Here is a 24,293-nt window from a genome sequence, read left to right on the forward strand (position 1 = left end):
GATAAAATGTCCCTCCAGATTGTGATAGCACCAAGTAAACAGTTGAGCTCTGGGCCTGCGAGTTTTGGCTGAGTGGGATGCCAAAGCCCCAGACAGTTCACTCAGTGGACCAGCCACACGTTTCCAAATAGCAGGAAATGCAGGGGCATTACTGCTAAGCATGGTCAGTTTTGAAGGAGGGAGCTATGAAGCAAATAAGCGGATGCTACCATTACCTTTATTTGTTATCAGAGGGCCTGTTGTCCCCTGGGTCAGGCTTAGGGGCGCTCGTGGCAGGAACATGCCTGAATTTGTCAGCCTCTCCTGTGGCTGTGACACACACATCTCCCCCACACCCCTCCCACGCATATGACAAGAGCTATTTTTAGCAGGCCAGCGGAAATCAACATTTCAGCATGAATGAACCGGTGGGCTAAACATCGCGTTAGTCATGTCTGTTCAGCTTCCCAATCATCGGGTCTTTAGCTGTGGTTTTTTTAAATTTGTGATGAGATCATTTTTAAAAATTACACCTAGTCCTAAATGCCAGTGGAAAGCACGGTCTGATTGAGGGTGTTTTTTTTTTTCTCCCTTTCTGTCTACTCCTCCCAGAGACCTGGATTGTCTGGGTGTTAAGAATAGGGCACTGGTCGCACTGCCTGTGGAGGAGGTGCTCCAAACCCTTAATGACCTCATCACTTATTTCCAGCTCCCTGATGCCGAGCTGGAGCACGAAGAGAGGCAGATCAAACTGCGCTCGCTCAAGAACAGGCAGAACCTCTTCAAACAGGAAGTGAGTTTCACCATCAAGAAAGGTTTAGTAAAACTAAGCAGCTCATGAGGCAGTCAGGCAGTGCAGCAAAATATTTCAAAGTGGTTGCGATTGGGACGATTTTAGTGAGTGACTGCACATGTGTAAGCCAGTAGTGGTGGCGAACTTGCAGAAGTATGTGAAAAAGCTAAAGCAATTGATTCTGTATGCTTTGTTTCAGTGCCATCCTGTATTTGGAGGCACTTCATATGAAGGTGTCAGCAGTTTTAGTGTTATAAGTTTTCCTGAGGCTGACATGAGAGCACTGAAGCCTTCTGCTAAGCCTCTAGGCTCTAAATTGCTTTCATCAATTATGAAATGTCAGCTGCCTTAGTGAAGGTCCCCTATGATGTCACCTGTTGAAATTCAGCTTATATCTTACAGGATACAATAACATAATTGTATCACACTATCCTCTAGAGACCATAAAAAATGCTTTGTTGATTGCAGTATATCTGAAGATTATCAGCACATATTCATTTATGCAAATTACACAGTTTTTTTCATCTTACCTTCATCTTTACCTGTCTGTCTAAGAGGGACTTAAAGAGCACATCTCTATCTTAACCTATCTTAAACTAATGTTGAAGGTCAGTTTGTCACATTAATCAGCTGACTCCTTGCAATTTGTATCAGATCTCAGGTATTTCAAGGATTTCTCTGTGGAATAAGCCACAACAAGACCACCACGAGGCTGCATTTGACTAACTGAAAACTAGAAGAAGGAAACTCTTATACTAATAAAAGCTAATATGTAAAATGTGCGCATTGCGTGTCCATGTGTTGGGCCACTCTCTTTTTTTTTAGGGCATGCTGACTCTGGTGTCCAACTGTATCGACCGCCTGAATGTCTATAACAGCTCTGCCCACTTTGGGGAGTGCGCGGGTTCAGAGGCCGGAGCAACCTGGAAAGACATTCTCAACCTGCTGTATGAGCTGCTGGGTAAGACACTGGTTTTAGCTGCTCACACTCACACTCACAGACGCATACACATGTACAAGCACACACACACACACACACACACACACACACACACACACACACACACACACACACACACACACACACACACACACACACACACACACTGCCAACTGTAATTAATCCTAGAAATGAGAGTTGTTTGATGATAAAGTAGCTGCAAGTGTGGTGATTCAGTAGTGATGATGATTTGTGCTGACCTGGTAGTTTACCAGTCATACACAGATGCTTCAGATGGCAGACAGATTCACATACACACACTGACACACAAGATATGAGTGCACACGTGCGACATAAATACAATTCGCTAATACTCAAAAAAACCAAACACGTTGTTGGAGAAAAGGCTTGGTGGCGTGCGGCCCACTGCATACTTGCAGGTTTATAGTTTATGTGACTCGCTTCCAGGGCATCAACCTAATAACATCAGTCATCACGCACACACACACACACACACACGCACACGCGCACACACACACACACACACGCACATTTTGGGTGTCCCCTCACTGGCCCCATTGCTTTCTAGCTGCTGAATGTCAATTTTCATCACTGTCTGTGCTGTTATCTGTTTTGTTTACTTGTTCTGGCTTTGCTCTTTATGTTCCTACTGCCCAATGTCATCAGCCCTCCCTTTCAAACTCACTTTAACCTCTTGCACTGCTACCATATGTTCTGACAGATATAGACGTATCTCAGTAAAACGACCTGGCAGGGAAAAAAAATGTATTTTTTTTTGCTCCCCTCCTCTCTCTGTATATCCTGCCATCTTACATCTGATGAGTACAGTGTTTGTCTTGAGTGTTCCTTCACCAGCTGTCTCATAAAAAGATGCATTTGTGAGCAGAAAATTGTGAGCGGGCGTGATTTTCGTGGTTTAAATTAGTTTCATTCTTAAGATGAGATGGTCTGTATGTAAATTTTATCCTCCTTCTTGCGACAGTCAAGCCCCTCTGCCCTCCAAGAATGTCCTTTACGCTCTTATTTACACTGATTTCACCTGCTGGCTCATATTAGTGTTCCAGTCACATCTCCTTCTGTTCCCCCTGCTCCTTTCTCCTCACACCTGGTCTAGCACAGCGTTAAGTGGATTTAGGAACCCCCCCCTCCTTTCTTCTTTGTCTTTCTGCATTGGATGACCCTCTCTTTTTATGCTAGGACAAACATGTGGGTGTGTTTGCCCTGATACGTGTATGTCTATGCACGTACCATTCCCACCTTCTCTCCAAGGCATCTTCTGAAACTAATATATATAAGAGTGCCAAAGCATGACATCTTTTTTTTAACTGGCTTTGGGCATGAATTTAAGGTGTTTTCCTTTGGGTGACATTGTTTTTCTGTTGTGCAAGATGTTACATTAGGAAATGCACTGGCTCACACACACTTTCCCCCCCCTTGCCTTGCAGCTGCGTTAATCCGAGGGAACCGCAACAACTGCACCCAGTTCTCCAACAACTTGGACTGGCTGGTGAGCAAGCTGGAGAGACTGGAGTCATCTTCAGGTACACTCACTGGCATTCTAACACATACTTTGCCACTGTGAGATAGATATTGGGAAACATCACAAAATTACTGCAATTTTTTGATGGCAATCCAGCACTCCTTAACACGGACAGGAGTCTTTTTGAAAGGTGACACTGTTGGCTTAAATCATAGGAATATAGCTACCTCTACTTTTTCAATGTATAGTAAGGAGTGTACCAGCAGCACTCGATGTTCTCTGTTGATCCATGTGGACAGAATATGTCTTTGACGAGTGTCCTCTGGTGTGTCTTCTGTGAGTGTTAAGTAATTGATGAATTTTGCGGCTGTGCAGGCATTCTGGAAGTTCTGCACTGCATTCTAATCGAGAGCCCCGAGGCACTCAATATCATCCAGAAAGGACACATTAAATCCATCATATCACTGCTGTACAAGCATGGACGCAACCACAAGGTAAGCAGTGAGGAGTGCTGCTAAATGCTGCCCTATGAAATAGACATCTGGATCCTCGTTTTGTTTAGAATGAGGTTGAGTTCGCCAGAAGTTGTAAATAAAGGTGAATAGAAGTTCAAAGTGCACACATTGAAAGAACCAGTGCAATACAATGGCAGGGAACAGCAAATTAGATTAAGATAGACAAACATAATTTGATATTTTTTTGTTCACATGTGTATCTGTACAGTGACTATGTCACTGGAACATGGAGCCAACTGGCTTAGCTTTGCATAATATCTGAACCTCAGGGGAACTCACTGCTCTTTGTGAAGTCTCCACGTGCCACACAGCAAATACTCCAGGCTGAGAAGCGCTCTAGAACAAACTTGCAAACTATACTTGCATATTGAAAAACCATAAAAATGTTTTTATTTAGTCAAGCAAGAAAACGTGCAACAAGATAAATAAATGTTTATCTTGCATCCAGTCATCTCCAGCTCTTTCCTTATTAGGCTCACCAAAAAGGTTCAGGGAATGCACATTTATTTCCATAACAGTTTCCTCTAGGCCTCTTTGCCACTTCTTCTTCTCGTTAGCCTCTAATTGATTGTGCTTACCTTCTACCAGCATTCAAACTTCTATCCTTGACAGAATGTTCCTGGAGGTTTTTGTAGCATTGTGCCCCCAACATGAATCAGTCTGTTTAACAGTGAAATAAGATCAGGAGCTGGCCTGGCTCGTAAATCAGCCTGACTGTACCATTTTGCAATGGAGGCAGGAGAAAAAGGTCAATGCTAAAGCGTAGGTGTTCTGTGCTGTCACCCTTGGCTGAGCTTTCTGGCCCATTTAGAACTACAGCTTTGTTAAGCTAACATCAAAAGGATATTATTTAACATGTTTTTGCACCCAATAACAATTGCAGAGTAATTATGCAGTGGTTGCATATGAAGGGGCTGTCTCTCCAGCAGCATCCTGGACAGTGAAATATAATTATTCATTTCCAAAAAGGTTTGATTCACATCTGGGTTTTAAGAGGGAAAATGAGGTCAGTGTGTTATTAGCTATTTGTGAGTGTTAAGTTCTGTCATGGTCTTCCATTAGATGGTGTCGCTTATTATTCCTACGTCCTTCACTTTCTTTTTAGATTTTAGATGTGCTCTGTTCACTGTGTGTGTGTAATGGCGTAGCTGTGCGAACCAATCAGAACCTCATCTGCGATCACCTGCTGCCCAAGAGAGATCTGCTGTTGCAAACCCAGCTGGTCAATGATGTCCAGAGGTTCGAAAGCCATTTATTTACCATGCTGTCTTTCACCTCTGTGTTTCCCTGAATGCTTTGTTCACAGTTATTTATCTAGAGCTTAAAGTTACACTTGAAAAGCAATGACTGAGGAAGAAAAGTCTGACTTGAATAAATAAACATGGTATGAAATGAGTCAAGTTTTCTTAATAACTTTCCAGGTATTAAACTTATCATTGTGCAGTGACAGAATTTAAGTAGACCTGTGTGAAATCATTCTATATTTTTAATCTCCTTTCAAAATCTTTTTTGTAAAGTGGGTGACTTTTTAAGGAAGACTTTTTTTTTTTTTTTTAAATGAAAAGTATGATATGATTATTAACAATGAATCTCTGATTGACACCTAGTAATCTCACATTGCACTTCTTTGCCAGCATGAGACCAAACATCTTCCTGGGTGTTAGCGAAGGCTCAGCTCAGTATAAGAAGTGGTACTATGAACTCATGATCGACCAGGTGGACCACTTTGTGACCAGCGAGCCCTCCCACCTCAGAGTGGGCTGGGCGAACACAAAAGGCTATGCACCCTACCCAGGAGGAGGAGAGGGCTGGGGTGGTAATGGAGTTGGAGATGATCTCTACTCATATGGCTTTGATGGACTCCACCTCTGGTCAGGTGGGTGGGATGAGGCAATGTCTGCGTTAGCTAAGATATTAAAAATGAGTGGTAACTCTGGGCCACAGCCAGGCTGTGTCTAGACAGTACCAGTACCCTGCAGGGATGATCTCCTTGCCCAGAGTGTGTGTAGCTGTGTGCAAATGTGTGTGTCTGACACTGTGTGTGTCAGAGAGCGAGAGAGAGGTGCGATCTGTGCCAGCGTCACTCACTGGGTCATATTTTATATACTAGTTTGTGTGTGTCCTGAACAGGTCGCATCCCGCGGGCGGTTGCGTCCATGAACCAGCACATTCTGACCTCAGAGGATGTGGTGAGCTGCTGCCTGGACCTCGGAGCCCCCAGCATATCTTTCAGGATCAACGGACAGCCCGTCCAGGGCATGTTTGAAAATTTTAACACAGACGGGCTCTTCTTTCCCGTCGTCAGTTTCTCTGCGGGTGTCAAGTGAGTGTTTATTTTTTCCTCATATGCTTGAAAAGGGGAGAAAAAACAAAAAACTCATGCCATATTTATTTATTCTCAGAATTCTATCCGCATATTTCGACTTTCATTTTTAGATTGGACACGAGTTTAAAAAAAAAAAAAATTGCTCTGTTTCCATGGTGACCACAGATAGTGTGATTGACACGACATGAAAGTGGAATTTCAAGCTCCAGCAGTTTTCCCACAATTCCATGATCGACTCTGACTTTGAAGAGCACGGCAGCATTTTGCTGCTTTCGCTCAGCGACACCTGCCACCAAGAGACCAGTTTGATTTCACTTGGTCATGTAAACTATTAGAAAATGATTTTTTTTTCTTACAGCATCAAAAACAAAAAAAAATGTATTTAATCTGGTTCATCAGTATAGCTAAGAAAAGGAAAGGAAAAGGGAGAGTGCTCTGCATGGTTTCCCCATCTTTCAAATCATTTTCATGCATTCTTTTCCGCAAATTGTCACTTTTAATAGCCTCATTGTTTCCAGATTGTCTATATTATCTGACTTGTAGAGAAGATTAATTGAACAATGTGTTTTACTGACCCAATTGTTACGCTTGTTAACAGAAGTTGGATAAGGAGTTTATTACCACTCACACGCTAACATGCTTACTTGCCATATGGGAATTGCTTGAAATATTAAACAGTTCCTCTAAGAGACGTACTGTTCACTGCATGTTTGTGTTTGAACACTGTTTACAGTCTCACAAAAGACAGCTGAATGCTTTTCTGACAGGTTGCAGTTGTTGTGTAGGTGGTGCTAGTTTGGAGCAGTTGGAAGAATGGTTGTCGATTGGTTGCTCCTGTTAGGCAACTTTTGATCCACCGGCCATTTCAAAAGGTCACTGGACAGTTTAATGGGCTGTCTGTGGATTTAGCTTGTTTGATGTTTTTTCTTTGTTGGTGAGTCTAAGCCTAAATAAGTTTTTAGATCATAAGAAGAAGACATCACATTTTTATAATTAGCAATGGTAAACAATCCAGAAACTTGCACATCACCCTCTTTGGTGTACTAGTACATATTTTGAAGGATGATGTTAATTATTTCATACGCAATGTGCCACTCAGAAACATTTTTGAATGGGTGAGGCAGCTCCAACCTTGTTCCTGAAACTGGCCCAGTGAACGGGGTGAACATCTCCATGGATTTAAACGTGCCAGAACATGACAGCCACACATCTCCGCTACTTAATAATTGAGGGCCGCAGTGAGTGTGAGCTTGGTTGCGTCACTGCTACTACTTGCTATTTTGAGCGGCCTCAGGAGACCGTTTACACAGCAAAGGTCTAAGAAGTGTTTTTTTTCACTCACAGGACTAAACGTGCCCCATGTTGAAGTAGAACCAGTTGAAGCAAAAAAAACTGGATGACTGGTTTTCTTTTCACTAGTTGCTTCTTTTAATAATAGCAGTTAATTCACTTTTGACCTGATTTTTCTTTTAGTTTGCACGTAAAATATTGCAGCGAGCCAAGCACATGACCAACATCTTCTGTCATTAGGGTGCGTTTCCTGTTGGGTGGCCGGCATGGTGACTTTAAGTTCCTGCCTCCATCAAGCTACGCACCATGTTATGAGGCTCTGCTGCCAAAAGAGAAGATGAAGGTGGAGCCGGTGAAAGAGTATAAAAGAGATGTGGAAGGAGTCCGGGATCTGCTGGGCACCACCCAGTTCATGTCACAGGCCTCCTTCATCCCCACGCCTGTGGAAACCAGCCAGGTGAGCTCATTAGAGGCATGTAGAATGGTGATTAATGAGATAAACATGAACCAAAAAAAAAGTTTGAAATAATTTACAGATCAATGCATTTTTGTCTTTATTTAGATTCTATAGGTGTCACAACTTTTTGGGAAATGATAATTTGCTTACCTGTTTCTTCAGATTGTCATGCCACTTCATTTGGAGAAGGTTCGGGACAAACTGGCAGAGAATATCCATGAGCTCTGGGGCATGAATAAGATTGAGCTGGGCTGGTCTTATGGCAAGGTAAGAAACAGGGAGATTGTTTGTTCTCCTACAAGCTCATCACCTGGGTCAAAAGATAAAAAGCATAATCCATGCGTTTTTCCATGTTTGTGGAGAAATAAGCATGACAATTTACGAATTCTTCTTGATGAATTTAAGTTAAAAGTCAGCTTGAAGTGCATTAGTAGTGTTAGAATTGAACCATCACAAAGGCCTATATGTCATCTTGCTTTCTCTTTTATAATTTGCGGTTCACACCAAAAAAGAGGGTAAGTGGAAAGAACACTCATTTGTCACGTTCAGCGCTTATCATTGCCACTCATTAACATCCTTCATTCCAGTTTGTTTGTAGGTAGCGGAGTCATTGTGTCTGTGTTCTAGTATAAATCATGAATTACAAACTGTTGTTTCGCCCAAGGGCAGAACAGGATGTTTTGGCAATTTCACCACTGCAATAAACCACGAGGAAAATTTGTATTCGAATTTTCTGTGTTTTGTTTTTCTCCTTTTGAAAGAAGAACTGATGCAGTTTCTAATTCGGTAAATATTCACCAAGGGACAGCCATCGTCAAAATTCAAAACACACGACCAAGCGTGCTATGAATCACAAACCAATCAAAGGGCCTCTTTATGTATTCAGTGCAGAGGTAGTATCTTTAGTTCTACTATTTATGGTAGTCGGAAAACAAGCCTATATGCAAGAGTTAGATTAGAAGACAAGACTGAGTTTGAGTACAAAACTAGTAAGAAGATACATAGCTTAGTGTAAATGGTTGTTTGGCTGGGTAAGAGAAGAAAATCTGCAGACTTACACCTCTGAATTTGTCATATTATTAGCCAAAGTTTTCTATCATTTATTGGCACCCAAATGTGAAAAAAAAAAAAACAGTGGCTTTTATGGCGGGTACTGCAGAACTAGAACAAGTAGATGATTATTTTGCATAAAGGCCTGAAACAGAGGGAAACACCTTTTCTGGATCTGTGCAAAGTTCAGAAATATCCAACATAGTCCTGAAGAAACATAGCTCCTTAGTTTGTAGATTTTTTTAATCTTTGGAGAACTTATTTAAGTTGCCTGGCTTCACCTGTAGTGATATCAAATTCTCATCTAACTCTCTGTAAGATAACAAATTAGTGTATTTCCCAATACAATCAGCTGGAAACATTAAATAATTACAGTGTATGCAGTGCAATCAGCAAGCTCCTGCAACAGAAGACAAAAATCATACCTGATTTAAATTCAACTGCTATCATCTTGAGAGTCATTATGAAGTGCTACCCTACTTCTAGTTCTCCTGCTGTGTTGGTATTGTTTACTCTCTGCATGGGTTTATGTTCTATTGTAAGTCACAGTTACACAAAGGCAAGTGGTCCAATAGGAGGCGATCATTAAGGCAGAAGTTTCACTTTAAATTCTAGCTGATGACTTTCTGGTTTGTTGTACATTAACCACAGGGTAACGCCAAAGAGACCTGTTTTGCTCTTAAAGGAAGAAAAAACAAAACCAACAACAAGACACAGCTCTTATGTCTATAATACAAAATGACAATCCTGCGCTAGCTTGTAGGCTTTCACTCTGTCCTGCTCCTCAAAAAGAAAAATCTTTAATTTAGGATACAGATAAGCTTCATAAGTCTGAGATCTGGTAAATAATAATACGCTTGTTTTTATTGTCAAGAGTCTTTTACAAGTGGAGCGACAGCCAAGTAAGTTGTAGTTAGCTATAGGTAGAAAGGTTATATGGCGCAGTAGTCAGCATTCATAGCAGAGGCCATAGAGCAGAGGAAGTAAGCAAAACCAGTGTTCTTTGTACATAAATATGGAAGAAGAGATTTCCAATAGTTCTTGTACTATTCACAAAAGAGCTGGCTGCTATTCATTGGAACCACAGAAACAGCTGCATATCTGTACACAGCCCTGCATGTTTTCTTGGTAAACCTCCACCATTGCCATGCCACCTCCTCTGAGCAGCATTGCCAAAGGGATTATTTGGCTTAAAGTGCAGCCTCGAGAGACGCATTACACCTCTCGCTTGGTATTCCTGCCATACAGTTCTCTAGCTCTGCCAAGAAAACATGCTCTCTTGTTCCTCTCTCATAACATATTCACTAGAGTAGACGTCTAATCACTGCAACTAGTAGCACCCGCTACTTAAACCACATGCCCGTCCCCTTGTTAGTTCACAGTGACAATGAGTTGCAAGGCTGTGTATTTCATATGCAGATATTTACTAAATTTTGTCACATGATGTACATGTATGTGTAGAGCTGTTGCAGAGGAATGGTGGGAACATCAGAAGGTGGTTGATATATGACTTCCTGTGATTGTTTTTCTCACAGATAAGGGATGATAATAAGCGGCAGCATCCATGCCTGGTGGATTTCTCCAAGCTGCCAGAAACAGAAAAGAACTACAATCTGCAGATGTCAACAGAAACTCTGAAGTACGTTGAACATAATCGATTGGTTTTTTTTTTTTTTTTTTGGTCACAGACCATACTTTTATCGTTGAACACAAGAAAAATGGTCTACCCAATATAGTACAAAACTATAGCTGACATATTATATTTGATTTAAACAGTTTAATTATGAAGAATATCACCAAAGGTAGTGCAGGGATTTCATTGTAAGGTTGCAGCAATGATATGCTGCAGTTAGCACTTTGGATGGGAGTGTCTGTAGCTCAGGAAATCACCTACAAGGTTGGTGGTTTGATCCCCAGCTGCTTGGAACCAAGATTCTGAACCATAAGTTGCTCTCTGTGCTTTAATTGAGTGTGAATGTTAGATAGAAAGCCTAGATTGTGTGAATGTTGTATAAAATGCTTTGAATGCTCAAGTAGGATAGAAAAGCGCTATATAGGATCCAGTCCATATAACATTACGAAATATACACACCAGTTTCAAGGCTCTGAGCATCCCCATCTTTGACAGCGGTTTCTGCTGGGGTTGTGATTATCATGATCCATTTGATGACTAAATGTTCCATCTATAGCGCTAGACTACAACTAGTCCTCTCCTTCGAGAGATGAGGCGTTCAGTCCTGTGCAGCAATGTGCAGAATGGAGGAGTAGGGTTGGGAGGGGGGGGGGGGGGGGGGGGGGTGAGGATTGGGATTGGGTTATAAAGTTAACAATAAACACTCCCACGCCTGTGGCCGAGTAGGTTTTGGGAATTTTTCCTTGTTTTATTGTTGTTCATTGACACTTTGTGGTCTTTGTTCACTTGTCAGTCACCACACAACATGTGGCTGCGCTCAGAACAATCCCGGTGAGGCTCATCTCAGCTGATTTATAAATACTCTTTGAATAGAGAACACAAAGGTGTACTCTTATTAATCTTGATCTGCTGCGGTGGAAGACGCATCCAGGTGACAGCGATGAGTTTCTGAAAGACATCAAACTCACTTTTACTGTCACTTTGTCCGATCACAAGGCGTGAAGGAAATTTGTCAGATACACTTCACACCTATTTCACCCCCGCGGGTATTGTTTGGCCTTTCTCTTGTAACAGATTAGGACACGCGCAATTTAAGCCATCAGTGCTCTGTTGGAACACTTCCAGCCCCTCTGTTGCTCTACATATATTGTAAATTCAGAAGTAGTGTTAAGGTGTGGATAAAACACAATCTTCAATTAAGTTGCATCCAGTTTTCTCACACTGTGTTCTTTGTGTTATTTTTAACCACAGGACCCTGCTGGCTTTAGGCTGCCGTATAGTTCACATGAATCCAAATGCTGAGGACTCTCTCAAAAAGATAAAACTCCCTAAGAAGTAAGTGGATATGATTATGTCAACTATACAAACACACTACACTTGATAGTTATTGTACATCACTTCAGTTCAGAGTTTATAATTGTATAGTAATCATTGCTGATTAACACTAGGCGTCTCTACAGTAAGAGAAATGAAATGCTGAATCAAAATGTTTGTAAAGCCAGTCAAAGATCATCCAAAATATTCAGCAGTATAAGGAACAAAGGGTATTTATTGCCTGTACTGCCACAGAAATTCTCATCAGGCTGTAAAGTGACTAAACCGGTCCTTGTAGTTCAACTGTACATCAATAACTGGGGAAAAATTTCCTTTTTTTTTCATTATTTTTTTTCCTGTAGCTACATGATGTCCAATGGTTATAAGCCGTCCCCTCTGGACCTGTCTGATATAAAACTGACTCCGGGGCAAGAGTTGCTGGTGGACAAACTGGCAGAGAATGCACATAATGTTTGGGCCAAGGACCGGATCAAACAGGGATGGACATACGGCATTCAGCAGGTATACTCAAACCCACCAAAGATGTTGAAAACTTTGCTAAAAACAAGCTAAACAATGCTGAGATTTGGTTAAAAGTGAAAGGTGAATAGCAAACGTAGATCACAGTGTAAGTTGCATATGATTCCCCTCCCTTGTTTTCATCCATATTACGCTGTTAATTATCTTATATTTGTTGTTTTTATAAACTTCTGTAATAAAATGTGTGCTTTACCACAATTAAAGATTTAGTCAATTTAAAGCTTGTTTTCTTTTTACCAGTAAGAGAGTAAATGAAGAGGAGAGAGAAGTATGGCTAGTTGACAAGTAGAGTGCTTAAATATGAAAGAAAGCCACAAAAAACACAACAATGGATGGGGCCAGTGCTTCAGAAGAATGTTTGCAGTTATGCCCTTCATTTACACCAGGGGAAAAACAAAGGCCAGACTAATCAGACAAACCTGAATAAAAAAACCTCAAGATTTCCAATTAAGTCACAAATCTGCTTTATTTTAGTGTTATTATATGTCCATGATTGGGACCAGTGGGAGTAAGGCTAAGGAAACCAAAAGAATAAAGTAAGTGATGAGCAGAAGTAGCCCAATGGTGATGAAAGGCCACATAACTTCTCAATTACTGTGACAGCAAAGTTGTAACCACAGCCACAGCTGAACGGACTCCCTTGAGTAGTCGTTCAACTGGTGAGATAAATGAATCTTAGCACTGGGTTTTCAGCACAAAAGGAACTCAAAATCTATTCAATTTCTCCTGCTGCCTCTCCTCCATGCAGGATCTGAAAAGTAAGCGTAACCCTCGCCTGGTTCCGTATGTTCTGCTGGATGAACGTACCAAGAAGTCGAACAGGGACAGCCTGCGGGAGGCTATCCGCACTCTGATTGGCTACGGGTACAATATCGAGCCCTCGGACCAGGAAGGCGGTGAGTTTCGCTCATGAAAATAGTTCAAATTATACAGTGCATAATGAAATGCTCCTTACAAAGAATAAAGATTAAAAAATTATATCCTGATATGGGATTTTGCCACCCTTGTGCCGTTTAGAGTGAAAGAGAACAGCAGTATGAAATTGCTGTTTTTAACCGCACCCACTGGGTTTTTTTTGCAATTAATATTTCCATTGTTATTATTTATTTAAGGAGTTTCTGATGATACTTACACTATGACTGTCCCTTTCACCCAGTAGGACAAGTCACTGAGAGGCTCAGCATTGATAAGATCCGCTTCTTCAGAGTAGAGAGAACATACGCAGTGAAGACTGGGAAGTGGTACTTTGAATTTGAGGCAGTTACTGGCGGAGACATGAGGGTGGGCTGGGCCAGACCTGGGTGCAAGCCAGATGTGGAGCTTGGCACAGATGAGCTTGCTTTTGTCTTTGATGGATACAGGGTAAGCTGTCAATCAAAACTAATCCCTACAGTGTATTGCTATGGGTCAAATTCATGTAGATTACCCCAAAAAAGGACTTATCCAATCAGTAAAATATTTGCTCACATTGTATGTAAAACATGTGTTTCCATATGTCTGGATAGGGCCACTGTCTGAACATGGGCGGCCGGTTATTTGGGCGTTGCTGGCATGCCGGGGATGTGGTGGGCTGCATGATCAACATGGAGGACAAATCCATGATCTTCACTCTTAATGGGGAGATCCTGATCACCACCAAGGGCTCCGAGCTCTGCTTCACGGACTTTGAAACTGAGGATGGTGAGAAAGAGCATGTATAAATGTGGCTGTGTTGCGTTATAGTCATGCAGTGTCAGACTGATAAAGTGATTGAAAAGGGAGTTGTTGAGCACATATCCTTGCCATCCTCCACTTGTCTTTTAATAAAGCTTTCACATGCGGAGCAGAGAGCTTTATCCTAGAATGATGACGGTGGTGATATAAGTTAAAAATAAGTGACACCCTGTAACGAGATCAGTCGTATTTGAAGTGCCACTTGTAAATTGGCTTTTTTGCAAAAGCTGCATTGATGTTCCATCCCTCCTGCTGTGCATTCTTAAAGACTTTATTCTCTCCTCCCTCTCCCACTTTGCTCTTCCCCCTTTCGTCTATATTTCCTTTGTCTGTTCTTCAGGATTTATTCCAGTGTGTAGCCTCGGACTGAGTCAGGTGGGTCGTATGAATCTGGGGAAGGATGCTAGCACCTTCAAGTACTACACCATGTGTGGCTTGCAGGAGGGATTTGAACCCTTTGCTGTCAACATGAATCGAGAGGTCACGATGTGGTTCAGCAAGCGCCTGCCTACTTTTGTCAACGTGCCGAAGGACCACAACCACATTGCAGTAAGAAAGATGACACTGTGAAATTCTTAAAATGACTGAATTGGTCAGACGATGGATGCAGGGAATGTCTTCCTGTTTTGCAGGTAACCAGGATTGACGGCACCATCGACAGCCCTCCTTGTCTTAAAGTCACCCACAAGACTTTTGGGACCCAGAACAGTAATGCTGACATGGTGTTTTGCCGTCTCAGCATGCCTGTGGAGTTCCACTCCTTCTTCAAGGCCAGTCCAGTGGTGGACATGAACGGTGTTCACGAGGAAGAAACTCTTAAAGTTAAACACAGGTGCTGAACTTGGCAAAACTGTGACTTTAAACTTTTCTGCAGGAAAATGACTATCAGGAAATTAAGCGGATATTTACATCAAGCCAATTTCACTTTTAAAAAGTTGTTCGAAGGAATGGTGATGTGGCTATCAGACGTGTTGGCTGCGTGGTAATGACTTTTTGAATATGGTTTCTGATAGATATCCATTGAGATCTGTGAGGCACAGCGACGAAAGTAGACGAGTGGACTACAGCAGCATCACTACGGTATAGAATAAACATCTGTTTGTAGGTGTTGAAACTAAGTGTATGCTAATTGTTGGCTAAGTGTCTCTTCTCTGTTTTGTTACAGTACTACCACTCAGTGAGGGTCTTCGCAGGTCAGGACCCTACTTGTGCGTGGGTTGGGTGGGTTACCCCTGACTACCATTACTATAGCAACAACTTCAACCTCAGCAAGAATCGAACAGTGACTGTAACCCTGGGTGACGAACGTGGGCGAGTCCACGAGAGGTGATGATATTTGTGTGTAATAAATGCTGACGATTACTGTTAACTATTAATCCTGTAAAGATTTTTACATCTGCTTATGACTGACAGTGTGAAGAGGAGTAACTGCTACATGGTGTGGGGTGGTGATGTTACCAGTGCTTCTCACGCCTCCGGTCGCAGCAATGTGGATCTGGAGATCGGCTGTCTAATAGATTTGGCCACTGGCCTGTTGACATTCACTGTCAATGGCAAAGAGATCTCCACATCCTACCAGGTACTCCATACATAGGCTGTCCAAGCAAGAATAAAAATATTACTATGTTTCTCTATAATCAAAAGAAATAAGCAAATGTGTTATGGGATGCAATCAGAAAATGATGCTACTGCATCAATAAAAAGCAAATTTACACTGTCCGAGGTCCTGAACCACCCCCATTTCTTTATATTTTGCTAGGAAAATGGGAAATGGGTACAACGATTTGCTGAAATGTGAAAAAATAAGTGGAAATATAGTATATAAGGCAAAAGCAGAGTTTGCACAATTCTAACATGCTTGAAAGTCAATTTGGTGTGACCAGCTTTATTCTTTAGCATAGCCTGAACTCTCTGAGGCAGCTTTCTTGTCATTTCTTTAAGTAGTCTTCAGGAATAGTTCTCCAGGCTCTCTAGGACATTCAAAGATCTTTTTCAGACACTGGCTTCCTTTTAGTAAATGGCACTTAGTGTTCAGTATCTTGTCCAAGGATACTTCGGCATGCACATTGGAGGAGTCAGGGATCAGTGACCTGCTCTTCAACCTGAGCCACAGCCACCCTTTTGCTCCCTTCTCTGTCAAGATGATCCAACACTGTTTCAATAATGTTAAAGTCTGTGGTGGCCAGTTGTGTTCCATTGTGTGTTTTTCTATCCAGGTATGCTTTTACTGCATTGGCAGTGCGTTTGGGATCATTGTCATGCTGGAAAATGAAGCTGTTGTCAATCAGACACTTTCCAGATGGTATTTCATGGTGGATAAAAATCTGATGGTACATTTCTGCTTTCAGAATTCCATCAGTTTTGACAAGATCTCCAACCCCACAGGCTGAAATCAAACCATGACAGAGCATCCACCATGTTTTACAGATGGCTGTAGACACTCACTGCTGTACCTCTGTCCTGACCTCCTGTACATATTGATGACAGTGTGAGCTAAAAATTTCAAATTTGGATTCATAAATAAGACCTGATGTCACTGATTTTCAGTCCCGTTCTTTTTTTTGGTGGTGGTGGTGGTGGTGGTGGTGGTGGTGGGGGGTCATAGATTCAATTAAAGAAATTATGTGTTTTTGCGAAACTGCCAGTAACAAAGTGCCTAAAGATACAATTTAAAATTCAATTTAAAATTTTTTCTTTGCTAAGCTGTCTGGTATTTGTAGACATATCACCAGTTCATCCCCTGTGTGCCTTTTTTATCCTTGCATGATTCATAGGTCAACTGTTAAGTGTTAACCTTTAGAAAGCCTGGAGAAATATTACTCAAAACCAATTTAAGAATCTTAAAAGAAAGATGGCTCCTTGGAAAAATAAAGAAAGAAATGAGGGGTGGTTCACAGTCAGGGTCCCACAACTCCTACTTTTGAATCACTCCTTGGAATTCCTGCTGTGATCACTTGCACTTGCACATCACCATTGCGCCCTGGAAATGTTTCCAGCCTAATGTGTTTTTTTTTTTTTTTAACTTTTTGACTGTGAGTTCTTCCATGTATACTACTGTTTGGTCTCTCATCAGCACTTATGGTCTTTGACAGGGTCACATCAGTTTGAGACAAAAGTTGTTGTTCGATGATGATAGCGAAGTCACAAATGTGCAAGTGGCCAGAGGTGGATGTTCAATAAAAGGAAGCAGAAGCACAAGGAGCTGGGCATGAAGGGATTAGCCGCCAAATTTAAATATGTCAGTTTGCACCTTATTGATTAGCCTGTGATACCAATTTCTAATTGGCTGAGCATTGCCAAACATGTAAGTCAGCGATGACTCACGGCCATAAGTAGTACAGACTATTACTCATCACTGAGCAATATTAAAGCCATACCTACTGTTCAGCAATATTGCTCAAATGTAAACAGCAGGGTTGCATTATGTTTTACACATGATTTCCTTATGATTATAGTGGTGTCATACGTAATGCACTGATATCAGCAGATTATGTAGTATGGGTGCATTATGTAAATAAATACATTTATATAAATGTGTAACTATGCATACCTGTGCGTAATTTCAAACTGAATTTCTGTTATTACTGTTCTGATTTAATGAGTATTGCTAATATTGAAAACATATTTTTCCTGCAATATGTATTATATGTTTACTAACCCAGAGGTGACTAAAAGTATTTGGATGAAAGTTGAGTGCAAGGCCTCCAAATTAGGGCAAAAGGTAACAAGATGTCTGCTGAAGGGTCTTCTATTATGAAACGGGGCTGTAATGTTATACTGACTTCTACATTTAATTTCTATTTCCATTAATCGATGGGAGGACATCCCAATCAGTGATCGCTTCTTGCTACGGATGTAGTAGTGGAACCTTTTGATAACAGATGTACTATGATCTGTAAGGATTTCAAGTCTTTTGTAAAGTAGATGCAGTGCACATAGTAATATCCATAACAGTGGGCATGCATACAGCTCTGTGCAGTCCATCTGCAATTTAATCTGTTGACCTTGAGAGTAACTTTATTTTAGCCTTTATATATTTACCTAACACAGTAGTGATTGTCCATCTTGTTGAATTTATACTTGTTGTTTAGATGTACTCTTAGAAGTCAATCTCAAATAACTTTTCAAAGAGTGTAATCTTCTTATGTTCTTCTCGCTGAAATTTTTCACCCAGCACTGACTCATCCTGCCAGCCGACACTCTTGAATGATCATGTATAATCACTCGCTCTTTCGCTGACACACACACACACAGATGAACACATGGCTGCACTATGTAGTGGAGTTTTCACAATGCATTATTAAGCTGCTTTCCTCAAATTGTGCTTTCTAGCTCCTTCTCAAGCCTTTGATGTTTACTTCCTGTTTGGACCTTTTGTTCGCTTCTTTTTACTTTTCTCTGCTTCAGGTGGAACCAAACACCAAGCTCTTCCCTGCCGTGTTCGTGCGACCCACCAGCCCCAACCTCTTTCAGTTTGAACTGGCTAAAATAAAGGTAAGCGCGCCCTAATTTTATTTTTCCACCACAACAGCCTCGTTTGTGTGTCTGCAATACCACAGAAATGTACAAAAAGAGAAACAAGAGTCAAGAAAATGCCTGCTCTGCCTTGACTATGCTTTCCTCTGTGCTCAGACAGCATTCCTTTAGTTACCCCATCTATCAAATGTCTGTGTGTCCCCTCCAGAATGCCATGCCTCTGTCATCAGCCGTGTTTAAGAGTGAGCATAAGAACCCGGTTCCCCAGTGTCCGCCCCGACTGGATGTCCAGACCATAAATGCTGTGCTGTGGAGCCGCATGCCCAACATCTTCCTCAAAGTGGAAACTGGCAGGGTTAATGAGAGACATGGCTGGGTGGTTCAGTGTGTGGAGCCCCTGCAGATGTTGGCAGTACACATACCTGAGGAGAACAGGTGTGGAACAAGCTTGTGGCTTTTTAGTTTTGTGATCAGAGCGCGGCTAACCGTTTTGCCCTGTTTCCATTTTTTAAAGTTAAATTCCAGTTTCATTTGGCTTTATTTTTAGCTTACAATAATGAGAGCAGTATTAATATCCTCATTTAACTCTCATACATTACAATAAAATGATTAATTTATTTGTTGGTAGCAGAGGAAATTTATGATCGATCATTTATTATTATTTTTTTTTTATCTTAGCACTCACTCAGGATTTGCTGCTTTCCTCAGTTTTATGTCACTGCATATTAAAATGGCCCAGGCTATAAACTGTTTGAAGTTGTCGCCAGAGGCTTTGGTAAATCATCATGGTTATTTTTTAACTGTTATGACAAGTGTATTAAGCAGCCATTGGAATTTTAGATAGGGAGTTTTAAATTACAGTATTATCAACTCATTTTTTTCACATAAATTTTAAAATTTTGGCCACTTCCTTGTTGTATTTTTAGAGCCAAAACTGACTGTAATTGGACAAGAGCTAAGAGTACAGGGTTATTAGCAATGACTAGCAACCTTGGTTAGTAAGCTGCATCCGTAGTATGATTCATAATTAGTGCTAAGCAACAAAACAAAATAATGTTACTAGTAAATTACTAGAATTTCGCTCACCAAAAGTGGATCACAGACATCTTGGACGGGCTGTTTGTATAATTAAACACACAGTTATTCATATTATTTGTCAGATAAGTGCATTAGAAATGCTCCACAAGGCACCAACACCATAAAAATGGTTTAGAAGTCCACTGTAGTAACTCAGAGTAGCTGAGATGAAGCCTTGCAGGCAGCCACCTGTCAGTGAAAGCAGCCATGCCCCTAACATTATTATAAAGGGGTAAATTAGCTATAGGGAACAAAATCATTTTTATGCCAGGTTGTAAACTTTCCATGGTAAAGTTGTGCATTTAAAGATTGGATTCTCTCGAGAGCGACTCACTTATGGAGACACCCTTAATCCCCACTCCAGGAACTGCACTGCATTGGCTTCACTTTTCAGCTCTGGAGGCTGCTTCTTGGGAAATGCTAGCGAAAACTAAGCTATCACACTGAATGCTGTCAGGTGTAAAAATAACTTAGTGGCTTGAAAAATCCACAAGAGTTTTAACACTCATTGATTACCATTTATGGGAAATAACTCTCACCACATTCTGTCATGTACCACATGTCTACAAATTCTTGCTCTCTCTAATAAAAGGTGCGTTGACATCATGGAGCTCTCGGAGCAGGAGGACATGAAGAAGTTCCACTACCACACCTTGAAACTCTACTGTGCCCTCTGCGCCCTGGGAAACACTCGTGTGGCTCATGCCCTTTGCAGCCACCTGGACCAATCACAGCTCTTATACACCATCGACAATCAGTACCTGTCTGGCATGTTGCGTGAGGGCTTCTACAATGTTCTGATTAGTATCCACCTGGAGACAGCCAAAGAGGCACGACTCATGATGAAAGATGAGTTTGTCATACCCGTCACGGCAGAGACGCGCTCCATTCGTCTCTTTTCTGATGCTTCTAAAAAGCACCTTCCACCGGGGGTGGGACTTAGCACCTCTCTCAAACCGCGCCTCAACTTTACTCCACCATGTTTCATCAGCACCAAACGAGAGCATCTGTACAGTCCCCAAATCCCACTGGATGCACTGAAGGAGAAAGCAATTTCAATGCTGACAGAGGCTGTTCAAAGTGGTGGGCACCACATCCGAGATCCTGTCGGAGGATGTGTGGAGTACCAGTTTGTTCCGATCTTGAAACTCATCAGCACCTTGTTGACGATGGGTGTTTTAGGAAGTGAGGATGTTCATAACATTTTACTGCTCATTGACCCAAATGTATTCAGAGAGGTAAGAGAGGAGGAAGCCGCAGGTGCCACAGACAAAGAAGGACTAACGGGAGCAGAGGAAAAGGCGGTGGAAGCTGGAGAAGAGGAGGCGATCAAAGAATCTCAACAGCCAATGGAAGGACTGCTGGAGAAGAGGCTGCCAGAGCCCGTTAAACTACAGGTAATCATGAAAACACATGATTGTACACATAACAGACTTAGCTTCATGTTTAGTATGTTAAACCTTAGTATAGCACAAAAATCCCCAAAACATGTAAAATCAATGAACATTTTAATCTTAAAGTGACAATCCACGGCTAATGACTAACACAGCTGTGCTCTCAAATGCTCTATAACTGCTCCGATGTAATAGGCCCATTCAGTGATCAGTCAAACATGAAATGGCTCCGTCTCGTATTAAACAAACGATCTCAGGAGTAAAAATCTCTCTTCAACAAGTGGGGATAATGTGAAGCCATAAGGTGCTTATATTTTTCAATCAGTCTTGATAACAGCTGCTTGTCACAATAGCGATGGTAGAGTACCTGTTTTTGCGTCTCCTCTCATTGTCTGTCCTCCAGATGTGCGAGCTGCTTCACTATTTCTGTGACTGCGAACTGAAGCACCGTATCGAGGCCATCGCATCCTTTTCTGACAGCTTCGTGTCCAAGCTGCAGTACAACCAGAAGTTCCGCTACAATGAGCTGATGCTGGCCCTCAATATGTCTGCCGCCGTTACGGCGAAGAAGACCAAAGAGTTCAGATCGCCTCCTCAAGAACAGGTGAGAAAAAAGCATGCTGCTCCTAAACCAAAGTAAAGAAGTTAAATATTTATTTTGCTGTACATGCACTGCGTACATTCACCACATCAAAAAAGAAGCAACATTAAATTACATGCCTTTTATATTATGTTAAGTATCATATACAAATAAATCAGTATGTGATGTCACATGGGCGTTTGGTCCTTGAAAACAATTTGACTTTTGACCACAATAAAGGAATACTTTTAATAATTTATAGATTAACATAGTGATTAATATGTATAAATTTATATATTAATATACAAAGTGAGGAAAAAATACCACTTCTCTGCATGGGTAGGGCCTTAAATATTAGGGACTGCATGTTTTGAATTAGTTATCCGTACAGAAACTGTGTACTCGCGCACCGTATCGAGGCCGTTGTGTCCTGTTCTGATAGCTTCATCTCCAAGTTGCAGTCCAGCCAGCTCGGGCCTGGTTCCTGACCTGAATTTTCTCTATATTTAGAATATTATATCATACAGTCATGGTAAAAAGAAAGTACACCATTTTTCACTTCTAAGGTTTTATATATCAGGACAAAAAAAAAAAAAAGAATCTGATCATTAACGGGTCTTAAAATGATGTAAATGCAACCTCAGATGAACAACACATGACATATTACGCCGTGTAATTATTGGTTTAACAAAAATTAAGGTCAAAATGCAGAGGCTTGAAGACCTACGTACACCCGATGATTCAGTAACTTGTAGAACCGCCTTTAGCAGCAATAACATGAAGTACAGCAATCATTTTCTGTGTGGCTTCATCAGTCTGTCACATTGTTGTGGACGAATGTTGATTCAGTTCATTATGCACAGCTCTCTTAAAGTCCAACCACAGTATTTCAGTCAGGTTGAGGTCCGGACTTTAACTGGGCCATTGTGACACCGTGATTCTTTTCTTTTTCAGTCATTCTGTTGTAGATTTGCTGCTGTGTTTGGGATCATTGTCCTGTAGCATGACCCTAATTTTGACCAAGCTTTAGCTGACAAACAGATGGCCTCATATCCGACTCTAGAATACTTTGGTATACAGAGGAGTTCATGGTCAAGGTTGACTGCAAGTGTGTTTAGTTTTGGTCAAACGCAGGCCTGTGCATTATGATCGAAAATCTCCATAATGCACAGTCTGAGAAAGCCACAAGACTTACAGAAGACTTGTGGCTAAGCGTGTGCTCAGTTTTTTCATATTTCTGCATTTTAGCTTCATTTTTTGGTAAACAGATCACGACAGGGTGTAATATGTTGCGCTCTTTTTCATTTGAGATTGTGTTCACCTAATGTTTAGACCTGCTAAGCACCAGATTATTTTATTTTTTACATAAAACCTTAAAATTACGAGATGACATATTGTTCCTCTCCAAACTGAGGGTCTGTAACACCACTTTTCATCTATGCTGAGGCTCCCTCGTGACACCACGGCAGTTGTGTACCACTGTTAATGGATTTTTGACAGCACACATATCTCCCCAGCGATCGCAGTGACGCTCATGTGACGTAAATGTGCAAAATAGCAGCAGAGGGTAAATGCCAGTAAACCTGCATCGTTTAGAGAAAGAAATTTTTAAAAAGTGTATCTATATAGCTCAGTATAGCTCAGATACAGAAAACCCAGAGGCTTATGGCTTCAACTGATTGGTCAATACTGTTATTGTTTAAATATGCAGCAAATTTCAGATTTGATTTCATTTTGGTTCAAATGTCCTTCTTTCTGCTTCCTTAGCCCAGAAGAAACCAGACCTGCTTCTGGCTCCTAATGTTCCCTAAAGCTCTCTTCTTGTGAGAGTGTGTGAACAAAGATTCAAGGAAAATTAATTTTTCTTGGTATTGGTTTGATGGCATTGCTTCCCCAGGAGGGCACAGTCATCTAAGGGCACACATTCATAGAGCATACCTTTAAGGTCAAAGCTGCAGACAGAATTCAGTGCTGCACAGCTAGTTTAATGACTTCTCACGGTGTCCTTCGGGCGGTTAGCGCAGAGAGAGAATTAGCCACTTGAGCCGTGTTCTTTCTCTGCGAATCCAACAGTAAGAACAATATTATAACAATGCTGGGAAACCAAGTGGTTGTGAAAATGGATAAATGGACTACAGTAATTTGTTAATGCATGGTTATCTATATGCATCTGATTTTAAAATTTTCAACATTTCAGATCAACATGCTGCTGAACTTCAGTATGGGAGAGGACTGCCCGTGCCCTGCAGACATCCAGGAGGAACTGTATGATTTTCATAATCAGCTGCAGCTCCACTGTGGTAAGATACAGCTCTTGCAAAAAACAAAACAAAACAAAAAAAACATTATGAGCTGCTGCAGTAAACTGGTTATGTTTATTACAAAACATATATCATTATTTTGTATCATGATGCAGCAATGTTATCATTCCCTGATTGCTTTTAGAATTCATTTTACTAAGGCAGCAGAAACTGGCAATATGGTTGATAATGTAACAATAAAACAAAAAAAACTAAACATTCATATGAAATCTGCTTTATGCGCACATATTTCTTGGCACTGTGAGCTCTCATTGTGTCACCATCAGCAAAATTGCGCCTGTACTTCATGAAATGTTTCCTTTCCCCTCTCCACATTGCTTTCTGGCAAGGCAGGAGATTTGAACGTTCGCTGCCTCCACAATTTGAACATCTTGATGTTCTGATAAATAATTGA

At 41.2% G+C, this 24,293-nt stretch overlaps 1 protein-coding gene across 1 annotated transcript in view; it reads left to right on the forward strand.

Annotated features, from left to right (window-relative positions):
- Positions 1–24,293, forward strand: part of LOC115772827 (ryanodine receptor 3) — a 77,273-nt gene that overhangs the window by 12,760 nt on the left and 40,220 nt on the right. The window contains exons 12-35 of the mRNA XM_030719229.1: positions 592–772; positions 1,598–1,733; positions 3,179–3,274; positions 3,589–3,707; positions 4,834–4,967; positions 5,363–5,604; positions 5,859–6,051; positions 7,585–7,801; positions 7,964–8,068; positions 10,387–10,490; positions 11,736–11,819; positions 12,161–12,320; positions 13,087–13,234; positions 13,495–13,700; positions 13,844–14,018; positions 14,392–14,600; positions 14,684–14,872; positions 15,193–15,377; positions 15,465–15,630; positions 18,459–18,545; positions 18,736–18,962; positions 20,197–21,001; positions 21,402–21,602; positions 23,776–23,878. Of these exons, the coding sequence (XP_030575089.1) occupies positions 592–772; positions 1,598–1,733; positions 3,179–3,274; positions 3,589–3,707; positions 4,834–4,967; positions 5,363–5,604; positions 5,859–6,051; positions 7,585–7,801; positions 7,964–8,068; positions 10,387–10,490; positions 11,736–11,819; positions 12,161–12,320; positions 13,087–13,234; positions 13,495–13,700; positions 13,844–14,018; positions 14,392–14,600; positions 14,684–14,872; positions 15,193–15,377; positions 15,465–15,630; positions 18,459–18,545; positions 18,736–18,962; positions 20,197–21,001; positions 21,402–21,602; positions 23,776–23,878 (4,472 nt within the window). The remainder of the gene's footprint in view (positions 1–591; positions 773–1,597; positions 1,734–3,178; positions 3,275–3,588; positions 3,708–4,833; positions 4,968–5,362; positions 5,605–5,858; positions 6,052–7,584; positions 7,802–7,963; positions 8,069–10,386; positions 10,491–11,735; positions 11,820–12,160; positions 12,321–13,086; positions 13,235–13,494; positions 13,701–13,843; positions 14,019–14,391; positions 14,601–14,683; positions 14,873–15,192; positions 15,378–15,464; positions 15,631–18,458; positions 18,546–18,735; positions 18,963–20,196; positions 21,002–21,401; positions 21,603–23,775; positions 23,879–24,293) is intronic.

This window comes from Archocentrus centrarchus, chromosome 22, assembly GCF_007364275.1.
Source record: "Archocentrus centrarchus isolate MPI-CPG fArcCen1 chromosome 22, fArcCen1, whole genome shotgun sequence".
In the NCBI taxonomy this organism is placed as follows: domain Eukaryota; kingdom Metazoa; phylum Chordata; class Actinopteri; order Cichliformes; family Cichlidae; genus Archocentrus; species Archocentrus centrarchus.